Source organism: Mobula birostris, chromosome 10, assembly GCF_030028105.1.
Source record: "Mobula birostris isolate sMobBir1 chromosome 10, sMobBir1.hap1, whole genome shotgun sequence".
NCBI classification, from domain to species: domain Eukaryota; kingdom Metazoa; phylum Chordata; class Chondrichthyes; order Myliobatiformes; family Myliobatidae; genus Mobula; species Mobula birostris.
The window spans coordinates 36277564-36293325 of NC_092379.1; the positions used below are offsets into that span (position 1 = coordinate 36277564).

Consider the following 15762-nt stretch of genomic DNA (forward strand, 5'->3'; position numbering starts at 1 on the left):
ACACTATTTTTCAGATTTCCTGCAAACTGCAAACTCACATTTCAAGGACATTTTACAACTCAAGTTCCCTGCTTTTCTTTAATACACAACTTGCATTCTTTTGCACATTGGTTGTTTGGCAATCTGTGTTTACGTGGAGTTTTTATTGTAAATTCCATTGTAGAAAGCACGGCAGCGCCTCTACTTCCTTGAGAGCCTGTGGAGAGTCAGCGTGACCTCTAAAACTTTGACAAACTTCTATAGATGTGTGGTGGAGAGTATATTGACAGGCTGCACCACAGCCTGGTAGGGAAACACCAATGCCCTTGAATGGAAAATCCTACAAAAAGTAGTGGATGCTGCCCACTCCATCACAGGTAAAGTACATCTACATGAAACATTGTCACAGGAAATTAGCATCCATCATCTGACTCCCTCCTTCATTGCTGCCAACAGGAAGGAGGTACAGAAGCCTCAGGACCCATACCACCAGGTTCAGGAACAGTTACTACCCCTCAACCATCAGGAAGGAGGTACAAAAGCCTCAGGACCCACACCACCAGGTTTAGGAACAGTTATTACCCCTCAACCATCAGGAAGGAGGTACAGGAGCCTCAGGACCCACACCACCAGGTTCAGGAACAGTTATTACCCCTCAACCATCAGGAAGGAGGTACAGGAACCTCAGGACTCACACCACCAGGTTCAGGAACAGTTATTACCCCTCAACCATCAGGAAGGAGGTACAGGAGCCTCAGGACTCACACCACCAGGTTCAGGAACAGTTATTACCCCTCAACCATCAGGAAGGTAGTACAGGCTCTTGAACCAAAGGGGTTAACTTCACTTAACTTCACTTGCTCCATTACTGAAATATTCCCGCAACTTGTGGACTCACTATTAAGGACTCTTCATCTCATGTTCTCGATATTTATTGCTTATTTATTGTTTCTTTCTTTTCAGATTTGCACAACTTGTTGCCTTTTGCACTCTGGCTGACCCCCAAGTTGTCGTGGTCTTTCATTGATTCTGTTAAGGGTTTTATTCCATAGATTTATTGAAAATGAATCTCAGGGTTGTAAATGGAAACGCATACCTACTTTGATAATAAATTTTACTTTGACTTTGACTTCGTGGACACCAATGATTGATTAACTAATCACCTACTTAATGTGAACAGTTTGAATAGAGTCAGGCAGATTGACAGAATCACTTAATTACAATGGTAGCACGTCCCAACTAGCACAACCCTTTCTGTTACAGGGTTGACGCATGGCACCCTGAATATACAACTAAACAGAGGTTTAAGTGATGAAACAGATCTGTCCTGAACTGGGCCGTAAGAGGCAGGGATATATCTTTCACAAAGTGCTGATACCGATCTGATGTCTTCCCCCTATGTAGTTTCAGCTGGGCAGAGTCAGAATGTCCCACACACAATGGTCGGTTTCACAAATCACAAAGTATTAGTGAGTCCTAATGAAGGGTCTCCGCTTGAAACTTACTTTACCTTCTGCAATGAAGGTCCTCCGTCTCTGACGATCTTCAGGACTCCCTTCATCACGTCGGTGGCTTCTCTCCGTTTTCACTACTGTCAGCCATGCAAGCCCCGGCTGGAGACTCAGGAGTATCGTCAGCACTCAGACGTAGAAGGAATCTTCACTACTGTTTCCGTAACAATTCTGAGCTGAACCCCCAAATCCGGAGGACTGCTGGAGCACAAAGCCCCGACCCCAGCCAGCATAGCTCTCTGGGTCATTGAGGCATGCAAGCCTTCAAACCACAACAAGGCTGTGGACCTCTTGGAGGTCAGCCCGTAATGTTGGCTCTTTATCCAGCTCTCTAATCTCCTGAGTTGCTCCATTTTGCTTGTGTTACTCTGGATTTCCAGCATTTGTCAGTTGGAAATTAAACTGCTTCATCATTATGTGCCGTGTCATATGACGTCACCATTATGCACCGTGTCGTGTGATGTGGGCAATCACAGTCTTTGCATGACCATGATTGTTCTTGGCAAAATTTTCTACAGAAGTGGTTTGTCACTGCCGCCTTCTGGCCAGTGTCTTTGCAAGACGTGTGACCCCCTAGCCATTATCAATACTCTTCAGAGATTGTCTGCCTGGCATCATTGGTGGCATAACCTGGACTTGTGATCTGCACCGGCTGCTCATACAACCATCCACCACCTGCTCCCTTAGCTTCACATAACCCAGATTGGGGGGCTAGGCAGGTGGCAGGTACTACACCTTGCCCAAGGGTGACCTGCAGGCTGGCGGAGGGAAAGAACGCTTCACACCTCCTTTGGTAGAGACGTGTCTCCACCCCGCCAGCCAAGGAGTGCACTGGATTTGTTTTTAACACAATCCTGTCGATCATACACTCCATACACAGTGCTGGATTCCAAGTGAACCGCGGGGCGGCCCGGTAGCGTAGCGGTCCACACAACGCTTTACTGTACTGGCAACCTGGGTTCAATTCCCGCCACTGCTGAATAGACTCCTGAAGCTCTTCTATCCCTGAGGTCGAATTATTGTTTTTGGAGCAAATTAACTCTCCTCACAATTAAAAACCAGAAACACACCAGAGATTAAACACAAGAGGTTCAACAGATACTACAAATTCAGAGTAGCCACACACAATATATTCCATCTTGGCTCCCCCCCTACGAGTTCTCTTCTATTCACCCATCTATCACCTTCCCTGAACACCTCAATCCTCCCCTCTCCTCACACACTACCAACCCCCTCCCCCACTCCAATCCCAGCTCTCATTCGTGCCAGGTCTTCACAATTCCTTCCAACCTCCCACTCTGAGGCAGACTGTTCTGTCCTCGGTAAGGGCCTCACTTTTGTCCCCCCGCACCCACACCTCAGTGAGTTCCGCGCCCACCATGATGCCGAGCTCTTCCTCCACCACCTCCGTCTCCGAGCCTATTTCTTAGGCAAGGATGCCCCACCCCACACCAGTGACCCCGTCTCCCATCTTTAACCCTCCTCCTCTTCCTGGACACCCCACCCTGGTCTTTTGCCTGCTCTGGACCTTTTCACTGCCAACTGCCGATGGGACACCAACCGTCTCGACTTCAACATTCCTCTCCATTTCCAACCTCACTCCTTCTCAACACTCCGCTCTGCACTGCCTCCGCACTAATCCTAATCTCACCATCAAACCTGCAGATTAGGGAGGTGCTGTAGTAGTCTGGCGTACTGACCTCTACCTTGCTGAGCCCCAGCGCCAACTCTCAGACACCTCCTCTTACTTACCCCTGGAACAGGACCCCACTAAGGAGCACCAAGCCATTGTCCCCCACACCATCACCAACCATATGGACTCTGGGGATCTCCAACCCACCACCACCAACCTCATTGTTCCCTCAAACTGCACCTCCCATTTCTACCTCCTACCCAAGATCCACAAACCTACTTGTCCAGGTAAACCCATCACTCACTCTTGATCTTTTCAATGACTTCAAGTTCCCTAGCCCTGGTCGTCTCATTTTCACTACGGATGTCCAGTCCCTACACACCTCCAGCCCCCATCAGCCTTAAAGCTCTCTGCTTCTTTCTGGACACCAGACCCAACCTGTTCCCCTCCACCACCAGTCTCCTCCCTCTGGCAGAATTGTTCCTCACCCTCAACAAATTCTCCTCTGGCTCCTCCCACTTCCTTCAAACTAAAAGGTGAAGCCACGAGCACTCGCGGGGGTCCCAGCTATGCCTGCTTTTTCATCGGCTACGTGGAACAGTCTATGTTCCAAACCCACACTGGTATCATGCCCCAACTCTTCCTACACTACATCAATAACTGCATTAGTGCTGCTTCCTGCACCAGTGCTGAACTTGTCCACTTCATCAACTTTGCCTACAACTTCCACGCTGCCCTCAAATTTACCTGGTCCATTTCCAACACTTCCCTTCTCTTCCTTGATCTCTCTGTCTCTATCTCTGCAGAAAGTTTATCTACTGATATCTTTTATAAACCTACTCATTTTCACAGCTACCTGAACTATACCTCTTCCCAGTCTGTCACTTGTAAAAGTGACATCCCCTTCTCTCAGTTCCTCTGGCTCTGCCGTATCAGCTCTCAGAATGAGGCATTTCATTCCAGAACAAAGGAGATGTCCTCCTTCTTCAACGAAAGGTGCTTCCCTTCCTCCAGCATCAAAGCTGCCCTTACCTCTCTTCCATTTCACGAATGTCTGCTCTCACCCCATCCTCATGCCGCCCCTGCAGGGAGAGATTTCCTCTTGTCCTCACCTACCACCCCACCAGCCTCCGCGTCCAGCACATAATTCTCCGCAACTTCCGCCATCTCCAACGGGATCCCACCACCAAGCACATCTTTCCCTTCTCCCCACTTTCTACTTTCAGCAGGGATCGAATCCTACACGACTCTCTTGTCCATTTGTCCCTCCCCACTGATCTCCCTCCTGGCACTTACAAGTGCCACACTTGCCCCCACACTCTCCATCACTACCATTCAGGGCCCAAACAGTCCTTCCAGGTGAGGCGACACTTCACTTGTGAGTCTGTTGGGTCGACTACCTGTTGCTCCGGTGCGGCCTCCTGTATATCGGTGAGACCCAATGTGGACTGGGAGACCGCTTCGCCGAGCAATAACACTCCATCTGGATCTCCCGGTGGCTACCAATTTCAATTCTATTTCCCATTTCCATTCAGACATGTCAGTCACGGCCTTCTCTACTGCCACAATGTGGCCACATTCAGGTTGGAGGAGCAACACCTTATATTCCCTCTGGGTAGCCTCCACCTGATAGAATGAACATTGATTTCTCGAACTTCTGCGAATTTCCCGCCCCCCAACACCCTTCCCCTTCACCGTTTCCCATCCCCATTTCTCTCTCTCACCTCATCTCCTTACCTCCCTCAGATGCTCCTCTCCTTTCCCTTTCTTCCATGGCCTTCTGTCCTCTCCTATCAGATTCCCCCTTCTCCAGCCCTTTATCTCTTTCACCAATCGAGCTCCCAGCTCTTTACTTCACCCCCACCCCTTCTATCACCTATCACCTGCCACCTTGTACTTCTTCTTCTCCTCCCTCACCTCTGACTTCTCATCTCATTTCCAGTCCTGATGAAGGCCCTCGGCCCGAAACGTCGAATGTTTTAGTTGTTCCTCTCCGTGACTCATGGCGCATTGGGCGGTAACCTTGCCGTTTCGTTCACATCTGTCTGTTTTTTTTTTACAGGCTGAGTCGCCAGCTTGACGCTCAACCCAGCACGGATGGAAGGCGTGCAAGGAGCCGGCTGGACTCGAACCGCCACTCGGCTCGAAGTCTGGTGCGGATGCCACCACACCACCGGCCGGCAGAGATGCTGCCTGACGTGCTGAGTTCCTCTAGCATTTACTGAATGCCGCAGAGATTACTATGGCCAGACTTTGTACTCCTCACGCTGAAATGGCTCCCTTCCCAGCACTGTGGCAACGTTTTCAGATGTTTACAGTAAAATCTGTCCTTTATTTATAGAATAACCTTGTTTACTCCTCCATTGCTCAATGCAACAGCTTCCCCAGTCTCTCTCCCTGCAGCTGAAGCCCTCGAACAAATCTCCTGTGCACCAACTCTGGGGTCTTGGCATTCATCTCCTAGTGCAGGCTCAGGAGAGGAGGCACGAACTTTGGTGAATGAGGATGATGCAACCTTCCAACCCATCTTCTGGGGCAAATTCTGTGAAGTTCTTGCCCCTGTTTCCTTCTCCAGCCGGGGAAGATCTGTCTCAGCTTGTCCTCCTTCCCCCCACCTCCCCCTCCTTCTTATCCTGGCCTCTTCTCCCTTCCCTTTCCAGTCCTGACAAAGGGTCTCGGCCGGAAGTGGCAACTCTTTATTTCCCAACATGGATGCTCCATCGTTCCCCCGGATGAATCACCCAATTGAGCATGGGGACAGGTTTATTTGTTCAGCCTAAACAGTTGTGAGCCACGGAATACACACCGAGCTCCCTACACACATGAACACAAAATCTGTTATAACAGGTGCTGCGGTCCCCCGCTAACTTTAACACAAGAGATCCTGCTGACGCTGGAAATCCAGAGCAGCAGCACACACAAAATCCTGGAGGAGCTCAGCAGGTCAGGCAGCATCTGTGGAGAGGATTGAACAGTCGACGTTTTGGGCCGAGGCCCCTTCTCAGGTCTGGAAAGGAAAGCAGGGGGGGGGGGGTAAGGTGGTGTGGAGGGGAAAGAGTACACGCTGGAAGGTGATAGGTGAAGCCAGGTGTGTGTGTGTGTGTGTGTGTGTGTGTGTGTGTGTGTGTGTGTGTGTGTGTGTGGAGGGGGGGGGGAGGATGAAATAAAGAGCTGGGAGGTGATAGATGGGAAAGGTAAAGGGCTGAAGAAGAAGGAATCTGATAGGAGAGGAGAGAGGGCCATGGGAGAAAAAGAAGGAATTGGGAAACCAGGGAAAGGTGATAGGCAGGTGAAGTGGAGAAAAGATGCCAGAGTGAAGAATTGAAGAAGAGGTAAGGGGGAGGGGAAAAATTACTGGAAGTTAAAGAAAACTAACTTCAGAGGTGCGGGGGAGATCTGATAGAGATGCATAAGATTATGAGAGGCATGGAGAGTGTAGACAGACAGTATCTTCTTCCCAGGGTTGAAACGTCTAATACCAAAGGGAATGCACTTAAAGTAAGAGTGGGTAGCTTCAAAGGGGATGTGAGGGCAAGTTTATTTTTCCCCACACAGAAGGTGGTGGGTCCCTGGAATGCACTGCCTCGGGTGGTGGTAGAGGCAGAAACGTTAGGGATTTTTTTGGAGATGTTGTTTAGATAGGCCCCTGACTGCGAGGAAAATAGAGGGATATGGACATTGGGTAGGCAGAGGAGACTGGCTTAATTGACCATTTCATTGGATCAGCACAACGCTGAGGGCCAAAAGGGCTTTAACAGTCTAAATGAAGCCTACGAACTAGGCCTAAAAGCAACACTTACTCCCCAAATTCAGCCTAATAACTAAGCCTAAGAATACGAATTGGCTCCATAAAGTTAGAGCACCTAGAATAGGAATACTCCCTGTTAACTTAATTCAGAATGGGTCACCTGTGCACCCTGATACGAAAGAGATCACCAGAAACTGCACAAAGTAGGGATGGCCTATCTCTTCTTTGAACTCACGTACTGTTCTATATCCTAAGTTCCAGGTCAATGCTGGAGGCTTCCCAGATGGGATAGCTTGTCCTCTATCCTGAAGGTGGCCTCGCCGAGGCTGTAGATCATCAACACCAGGCAATTATCTTCGCAGGTTTTGCGACAGCTCAGTATACACTTGGGTGGAGACACGTCTCTACCAAAGGAGGTGGAAGGCGTTCCTTCCCTTTGCTAGCCTGCAGGTCACCCTTGGGCAAGGTGTAACACCTGTTTAGCAGCGCCCCCCCCCCACTCTCCCGCACCCCCAAGCCTCGAATCAGGGTCAGGTGAAGCCATGGGAACAGGCATGAGCAGCCGGCCTATATCACAAGCTATGCGGCCGCTGACAGTCTCTGAAGGGTATTGATAATGGCTGGGATTTCACCCATCTTGTTAAGACGCTGCCAGAGGTGATGGCAAACCACTTCTGTAGAGAAACTTGCCAAGGACAGTCATGGCCACGGAAAGACCGTGATCGCCCACATCATCCAGGAAGGGCACGTAACGAATGAACAAACGGACGTATACAACCAGAAATAGGATGCAGGTTACACGCAGAGTTGAAGGGAACTGCACATACTCACCACTGGATTGCTTGCAGTTGGAAAGATTAATCCATATTCATCTGAAATAAAAGATACAGAGAGACAGACACATCCACAAGAACACTGCCTCAAAGCAGAAAGGCAACAGTAGTTACTTGAACCTCATATCTTTCCTCATAAATACCCCATATTTTTCCCACCGACAATGGCCAATGGCCTCCATACGATCAGTGTGGATCAGTGGAGTTCGCATGAAGAGCAAATAACTTCAGCAACTGACTGCAGCTGCCAATCTGAGTATGGACTGTACAGTAGACTCAAAATGCAACCCCAAACAATGGTTCCTAAGAAGCATGAAGCACAGCTAAATGGAAAGCAAGACAGGGCTGATGTGTATTCGTTACCTGGAAGTCAGTAACGTGGGTGTGAAGAGGGAGGGATAAAAGTTGTGTGTAGTTGAAAAGAATCACTATAAGGGCATTAGAACTAAATAAATTGTTCTGTTACCTTTCATCTTTAACATAGGTGCTGTAATGTGAGATCAGAGTCTCTCTCTCTCTCTTTCTCTGCCTCTCCCTCACTCCCTCCCCATCTCTCTCCGTTTCCCTCTCCCCTCTCTCTGCCTTTCTCCTTCTCTCCCTCATTCCCTCTCTCCCTCTCTCCCACACTCCCTCTCCACATTCCGATCCCTTTCTCCCTCTCTCTCACTCATTTCCTCTTTTTCTTCCTCTCCCTCTTCCCCGCCCCCCAACCCCTGGTTCATCTGGGAACATTCTAACACAGACAGGTAATCATCCTCCCACCAAGGTAGAGTAGTGGTCAGCACAGCACATTACAGTGCCGCCGCCGGCGGGTTCAATTCCCGCCACTGCCGTAAGGAGATGTACCGTCCCCTCCCCCGTGGACGTGCGGGTGTCCCTCCGGTTCCCTCCCACACTCCCAAAGACCTACCGTTGGGTAGGTGGGTGGTTCTGTGATGAGGCCAGGGTTAAATCCAGAGGGTTGCAGGGCAGCGCGGCTCAGTGGGTCGGAACGGCCCATTTCCCCACTGTATCTCAATGAACAGAGAAATAGGGGGTAAAAAAGGGCAATTTCTTGCTGCAAGGGGCAATTCTCTCTTAGGCAGGGGGATGGAGGGAGAGGAGGAGGGGGGAGGAGGGGAGGAGGGGGAGGAGGGGAGGGAAGTTGAAAGGAAGAGGGGGAGGGAGGGGGAGGGATATAGAGGGGGAGGAAGTGAGTGAGAGGGATATAAAAAGAGAGAGGGGAGAGGGGAGAGAGGAGGAGAGAGAGATGGAAGGAGGGAGGGGGGAGAGGGGGATGGGGGGTGAGAGAGGGGTGTGTGAGAGAGCGGGGGAGAGGGAGATGGAGGGGGGGAGAGGGGGGAGAGGGGGAGAGGGGGGAGAGGGGGGAGAGGGGGGAGAGGGGGGAGAGGGGGGAGAGGGGGAGAGGGGGGAGAGGGGGGAGAAGGAGAAGGAGAAGGAGAAGGAGAAGGAGAAGGAGAAGGAGCAGGAGAGAGGGGGATATAAATAGGGAGGGGGAGAGAGGGAGGGGGGAGAGAGGGAGGGGGGGAGAGAGGGAGGGGGGAGAGAGGGAGGGGGGAGAGAGGGAGGGGGGGAGAGAGGAGGGGGAGAGAGGGAGGGGGGAGAGAGGAGGGGGGAGGGAGGAGGGAGGGGAGGAGGGAGGGGAGGAGGGGAGGGAGGAGGGAGGGGAGGAGGGGGGGAGGAGGGAGGGGAGGAGGGAGGGGAGGAGGAGAGGGAAGTTGAAAGGAAGAGGGGGAGGGAGGGGGAGGGATATAGAGGGGGAGGAAGTGAGTGAGAGGGATATAAAAAGAGAAGGGGAGAGGGGGAGAGCGGAGGAGAGGAGAGATGGAAGGAGGGAGAGGGGGAGAGGGGGATGGGGGGTGAGAGAGGGGTGTGTGAGAGAGCGGGAGAGAGGGAGATGGAGGGAGCGAGAGAGAGGGACGGCGAGAGGGAAGGAGGGGGAGAGGGGGGAGAGGGGGAGAGGGGGAGAGGGGGGAGAGGGGGGAGAGGGGGGAGAGGGGGGATGAGGGGGGAGAGAGGGGGGGGAGAGGGGGGGAGAGGGGGGGGAGAGGGGGGGGAGAGGGGGGGAAGAGGGGGGGGAGAGGGGGGGGAGAGAGGGGGGAGAGGGGAGGGGGGAGGGGGAGGGGGGAGGAGGAGAAGGAGAAGGAGAAGGAGAAGGAGAAGGAGAAGGAGAAGGAGAAGGAGAAGGAGAAGGAGAAGGAGAAGGAGAAGGAGAAGGAGAAGGAGAAGGAGAAGGAGAAGGAGAAGGAGAAGGAGAAGGAGAAGGAGAAGGAGAAGGAGAAGGAGAGGAGAAGGAGAGAGGGGGATATAAATAGGAGGGGGAGAGAGGGAGGGGGGAGAGGGGAGGGGGGGAGAGAGGGAGGGGGGAGAGAGGAGGGGGGAGAGAGGAGGGGAGAGAGGGAGGGGGAGAGAGGAGGGGGAGAGAGGGAGGGGGAGAGAGGGAGGGGGGGAGAGAGGGAGGGAAGAGAGAGGGAGGGAAGAGAGGGGGAGATACAGGGGAGGGGGAGGGAGGAGAGTGGGGGAGGGGGGATGAGAGGGGGGTAGGGGGTGGGGAGAGGGAGGTGAGAAAGGGGAGGGGGAGAGGAGAGGGAGAGGGGGGTGAGAGAGGTGGGGAGTGAGTGGAGAAAGGGGGAGAGAGGGGGAGAGAGAGATACAAGGGAGGGGAGGGGGAGGGAAAGAGAGTGTGAGGGGGAGAGGAGGGGATGGGGAAGTGGGGGGAGAGGGGTGAGAGGAGAGGAGAGAGGGTGGGAGGAGAGGGAGAAGGGGGAGAGGGGGGAAAGGGAGAGGGGGGAGAGGGGGGTGAGGGGGGAGAGGGGGGAGAGGGGGGAGAGGGGGAGAGGGGGGAGAGGGGGGAGAGGGGGGAGAGGGGGAGAGGGGGGAGGAGAAGGAGAAGGAGAAGGAGAAGGAGGGAGGAGAAGGAGACGGAGAAGGAGAAGGAGAAGGAGAAGGAGAAGGAGAAGGAGAAGGAGAGAGGGGGATATAAATAGGGGAGGGGGGGAGAGCGGGAGGGGGAGGAGAGGGAGGGGAGAGGGGAGGGGAGAGAGGGAGGGGGAGAGAGGGGGGGAGAGAGGGAGGGGGGAGAGAGGGAGGGGGGGAGAGAGGGAGGGGGGAGAGAGGGAGGGGGAGAGAGGGAGGGGGAGAGAGGGAGGGGGAGAGAGGGAGGGGGAGAGAGGGAGGGGGAGAGAGGGAGGGGGAGAGAGGGAGGGGGGAGAGAGGAGGGGGAGAGAGGGAGGGGGGAGAGAGGGGGAGGGGGGAGAGAGGGAGGGGGGAGAGAGGGAGGGGGAGTGAGGGAGGAGGAGAGAGGGAGGGGGGAGAGAGGGAGGGGGGAGGAGGGAGGGGGGAGAGAGGGAGGGGGGAGAGAGGGAGGGGGGAGAGAGGGAGGGGGGAGAGAGGGAGGGGGGAGAGAGGGGAGGAGGGAGGGGAGGAGGGAGGGGAGGAGGGGAGGGTAGGAGGGAGGGTAGGAGGGAGGGTAGGAGGGAGGGGAGGAGGAGAGGGAAGTTGAAAGGAGAGGGGGAGGGAGGGGGAGGGATATAGAGGGGAGAGAAGTGAGTGAGAGGGATATAAAAAGAGAAAGGGGAGAGGGGAGAGAGGAGGAGAGGAGAGATGGAAGGAGGGAGAGGGGGAGAGGGGGATGGGGGGTGAGAGAGGGGTGTGTGAGAGCGGGGAGAGAGGGAGATGGAGGGAGCGAGAGGGAAGGAGGGGGAGAGGGGGAGGGGGGGGAGAGGGGGAGAGGGGGGAGAGGGGGGGAGAGGGGGGAGAGGGGGAGGGGGGGAGGGGGGGAGGGGGAGGGGGAGAGGGGGAGAGGGGGAGAGGGGGAGAGGGGAGGGGGGAGGAGGGAGGAGGGAGGAGGGAGGAGGGAGGGGGGGAGGAGGAGAAGGAGAAGGAGAAGGAGAAGGCGAAGGAGAAGGAGAGAGGGGGATATAAATAGGGAGGGGGGAGAGAGGGAGGGGGGAGAGAGGGAGGGGGGAGAGAGGGAGGGAAGAGAAGGGGGAGATACAGGGGAGGGGGAGGGGAGAGAGTGGGGGAGAGGGGGAGAGAGAGGGGGTAGGGGGAGGGGAGAGGGAGGTGAGAAAGGGGAGGGGGAGAGGAGAGTGGAGAGGGGGGTGAGAGAGGTGGGGAGTGAGTGGGAGAAGGGGGGAGAGCGGGGGAGAGAGAGATACACAGGGAGGGGAGGGGGAGGGAAAGGGTGTGTGGGGGAGAGGAGGGGATGGAAGTGGGGGTGAGGGTGAGAGGAGGGAGAGAGGGTGGGAGGAGAGGGAGAAGGGGGGAGAGGGGGGAAAAGGGAGAGGGGGAAAGGGAGCGGGGGAAGTGAGCGCGGTGGCAAGTGAGTGGGAGAAGGAGGGAGGGAGAGAGGGGAGAGAGAGATACAAGGGAGGGAGGGGGGGAAGAGAGAGAGAGTGAGAGAGAGGGAGAGAGAGAGAATGGGAGAGGGAGGGAGGGAGGGAGGGAGAGAGAGAGAGATCTGAAAAAAAGGACACATGAACACCCAATCGGCTAATAACACCCTGCAATTTGTCATTAACCTAAGCAAATGTCTAGCTCGAGACTTTCTCAGCATTTAACATCACAAAGAAGCCATTTTAAATTTAACATACAAAAAAGACCCCATACACTGGCATTCATAGCAAGAGGATGCGAGTACAGGAGCAGGGAGGTACTACTGCAGTCATACAAGGCCTTGGTGAGACCACAGCTGGAGTACTGTGTGCAGTTTTGGTCCCCTAATCTATACTTACTGGAATTTAGAAGATTGAGGGGGGATCTGATTGAAACGTATAAAATTCTAAAGGGATTGGACAGGCTAGATGCAGGAAAATTGTTCCCGATGTTGGGGAAGTCCAGAACGAGGGGGTCACAGTTTGAGGATAAAGGGGAGCCTTTTAGGACCGAGATGAGAAAAACTTCTTCACACAGAGAGTGGTGAATCTGTGGAATTCTCTGCCACAGGAAACAGCTGAGGCCAGTTCACTGGCTATATTTAAGAGGGAGTTAGATATGGCCCTGTGGCTAAAGGATCGGGGGTATGGAGAGAAGGCAGGTACAGGGTTCTGAGTTGGATGATCAGCCATGATCGTACTGAATGGCGGTGCAGGCTCAAAGGGCCGAATGGCCTACTCCTGCACCTATTTTCTATGTTTCTCTGTAAACATAAAGGATTTTTTTCTCTTCATGTATGTGAAGGATGTAAGAAATAAAGTCAATTCTTTATCATTTTTGAATGTTTTTCATATGTTGAGTCTGACAAACACACCACAGCAAGTTCCTAGTACAGGAAAACGTAATATTTAATCCCTGATCCTTTATTTTCCCTCTCAACGCCAGTCTCCAGCGTTTCTCCCCATAACCTCTGAAGCTCTGACTCAACAAGGCGGCACCAACCCCGCTTTGGCCACACCCAATGTCTTGGCCTCGTCCGCCATCTTGTGACAACGCTTTCCACAGACTCGGCGCCCTCTGGCCGAGCAGGGCCCTCCGCAGGCAGCACTGCAGTACATAAGCGAGCCCTTCGGCCCATCTAGTCCATGGTGGAAATGTTTTCCTTCATCTCTGCTCCCAAGGGTCGACCGTCTATTCTGAGGCTAAATGTAAGAACTCGACTTGGATGGTGAGCGGACCGACCCACAAACACCCTCCCTCCCGCCCACAACACTACCGGCGACGGACGGACGCACCCCACCCACACAATACCGGATTGCCTGCCATTTATTTGGTCGTTACCTCTCCCGCCTCATCATCTCGGCCCGGGCTTTACGGGCTCGGCAGAGAATTCTGGTGTCGGGTGCGTCTTGCAGGGTCTCGCAGTCATCTTCCCCGTGGCTGGCAGTCGCAGCCCCCGAGCTCCCTTCTGGAAGAGCCTCCTTTGAGGAGCCTCGGGACAGCTCGTTCAGGGAGCGTCTCATTCTGCCGGAAGATCACAGCGAGAGAGAGAGAGAAATCTCCCCGTCAGACCCGAGTTTTCCGATCGATCCCTCTCCCTCTGGGGAAAAGACTGAGAGAGAGAGAGAGAGCCCTGACAGGATTCCTGACCAGACACCCCGGTCACGCCGACACAACTGGGAACTGATGTCCAGCAGTTTGACAGTTGACCCCACGGGACTGGTGGGTCGGAATGGCGGTGGGTCTAGAAGTGTCGGTGGTTCTTTGCAGCTTACGTTTGAAGTGCAGCCACTATTGTGATGTGAGAACACCGACATCCTCACCCAGGACATGGCCTCTTCTCATTGCCACCATCCAGAAGCCTGAAGGCTCACGCTCAGCGATTCAGCAACAGCTTCTTTCCCTCTGCCATCACATTTCTGAACGGACCATCAACCCAGGAACACTACCTCACCGTTTTTGCTCTCTTTCTGCACTACATATTTAATTTATTTAAAATAAATGCTATAAACAATTAAATTTACAAGTCAACTTATATGAAGAGTACTGTGCAAATGTCTTATGTATATATATATATTAGTGTCCAAGACGTCTGAAGTGTACGGTCGTCATTTTATGTATTACACTGTACTGCTGCCACAAAAAAAACAAATTTCATGACGTGGGAGTGATGATAAACCTGATCCTGATACGGGTGTCTCCTGTGGACTGAGAGTGGGAAGGGGGGACCGGGAGAGGGGAATCATGATTGGGGGAGAGGGGAGGGAGTGGGAAACACCAGAGGGACATTCTGTAATGATCAATAAACCAATTGTTTGGGAACAAATGACCAGTGGCGGCGCCGGAGATTTTTTCTTGCTGGTGCTCCGGAGGGGCAAAATGATTCAGTGATGGTGCTGAGGGATGCACTGTACGGTAACAGGTATTCGCAAGGCCAGACGCGTGGCGTTAAAAAGTCAGTTTCAAGCATTATGTGCCGACTACAAATGCCTCCGTTGATCCACAAGCAACAGCAATTGATAGATCTAATATAGAAGTGAACTGTTACCGTGTCAACGGCATCGGAGACAAGCGGGGCTACACGGAGCATAAACAAAACAAACAAACAGAGCATCCGAGCAACAGCGGACAACATGAATCACGCACCGATCCCGCAATCAGTGTCAAATGCGTGTTCACCACACCAACCCACTGCTATTCGCATTACATAGACAGCAATGCCAAAAGATACACCGTTATTAAAGTCAAATCAGGCAAACAACAGATGCAAGGCTTTACCAGGCGTACTCTGACCATGCAATACCTCAATTAATTCGGCTATTGAATTTAAACAAAAATCAACAGAATCACCGCTTGGAAGTCTAAACAAAACCAGTAGGCTTAATAGCAGTAAACGTAATATTTTAGGATCTGCAGGAAACATAAGGACTATGGGGTATCCACCACAAAATAATAACAATAATCAGCATTAGTCTTGGCCCAAATTTTTAAAAAATCAACTGCACTCACCATGAATGTTTTCAGAGAAGCAGAATCCGCCTGTTGTTGTGATCAATGATTTTCTGGATGTCAAGTGCCTGGTCCTCCGGCTGTTTATGGCCAACAGAGCCAAGTTGCTGTTCCGAGCATCGCCGCTGCTGTTCCTGAAGGAGTTTTTGACGCGTCTGAGGCGAGAGAAACTCGGTTCGCATGAGGACCGACACTGACCCAGACACGCGTTCTCATCAATAACACACCGGCCGGGCCAGTGTCTGTTCGATGCCTTTAAGAAGCGACTCTGCGTCCAACCCTTCAGCTGGAGTGAAGTGCAAGAATTCTTCAAGCACTGTTTCGTTATTCAAACACCGCACCACCACTGATATTTGCTCCTTTTTACTCAAGTCTTTACTTTCACCCACCATGACGGCAAAATATCCAGCCTCCTTAATTTCTGCACGTATTTGATGTCTGACCATATCTGCCATAATACCCATAATTTCATTTCGGATATCGTGATGGGTGTTGTTTGCATTTCCAGGATTGTCCTCTATTTTTTTAGCTGCAGTCTAATCAAACTTCCCAATTACAGGGAGCAACTCAGCGAAGTTTCCCCTATTGCCAGATCCATCATTCTCCCGGTGTCCTCGCCGGACAACGCCTCGGCTCGCAGTACAGCGCAGAGACCCAACCACTGCTCGCATA

General features: G+C 52.9%; 1 protein-coding gene across 1 annotated transcript in view; it reads right to left on the reverse strand.

Moving 5' to 3' along the window:
• LOC140203584 (uncharacterized) overlaps window positions 1-13737 on the reverse strand; it is a 69825-nt gene extending 56088 nt beyond the window's left edge. The window contains exons 1-2 of the mRNA XM_072269630.1: window positions 13423-13737; window positions 7703-7740 (exon numbers count right to left, since the gene is read on the reverse strand). Of these exons, the coding sequence (XP_072125731.1) occupies window positions 7703-7740; window positions 13423-13604 (220 nt within the window). The 5' untranslated portion in view covers window positions 13605-13737. The remainder of the gene's footprint in view (window positions 1-7702; window positions 7741-13422) is intronic.
• Window positions 13738-15762: the final 2025 nt, after the last annotated feature.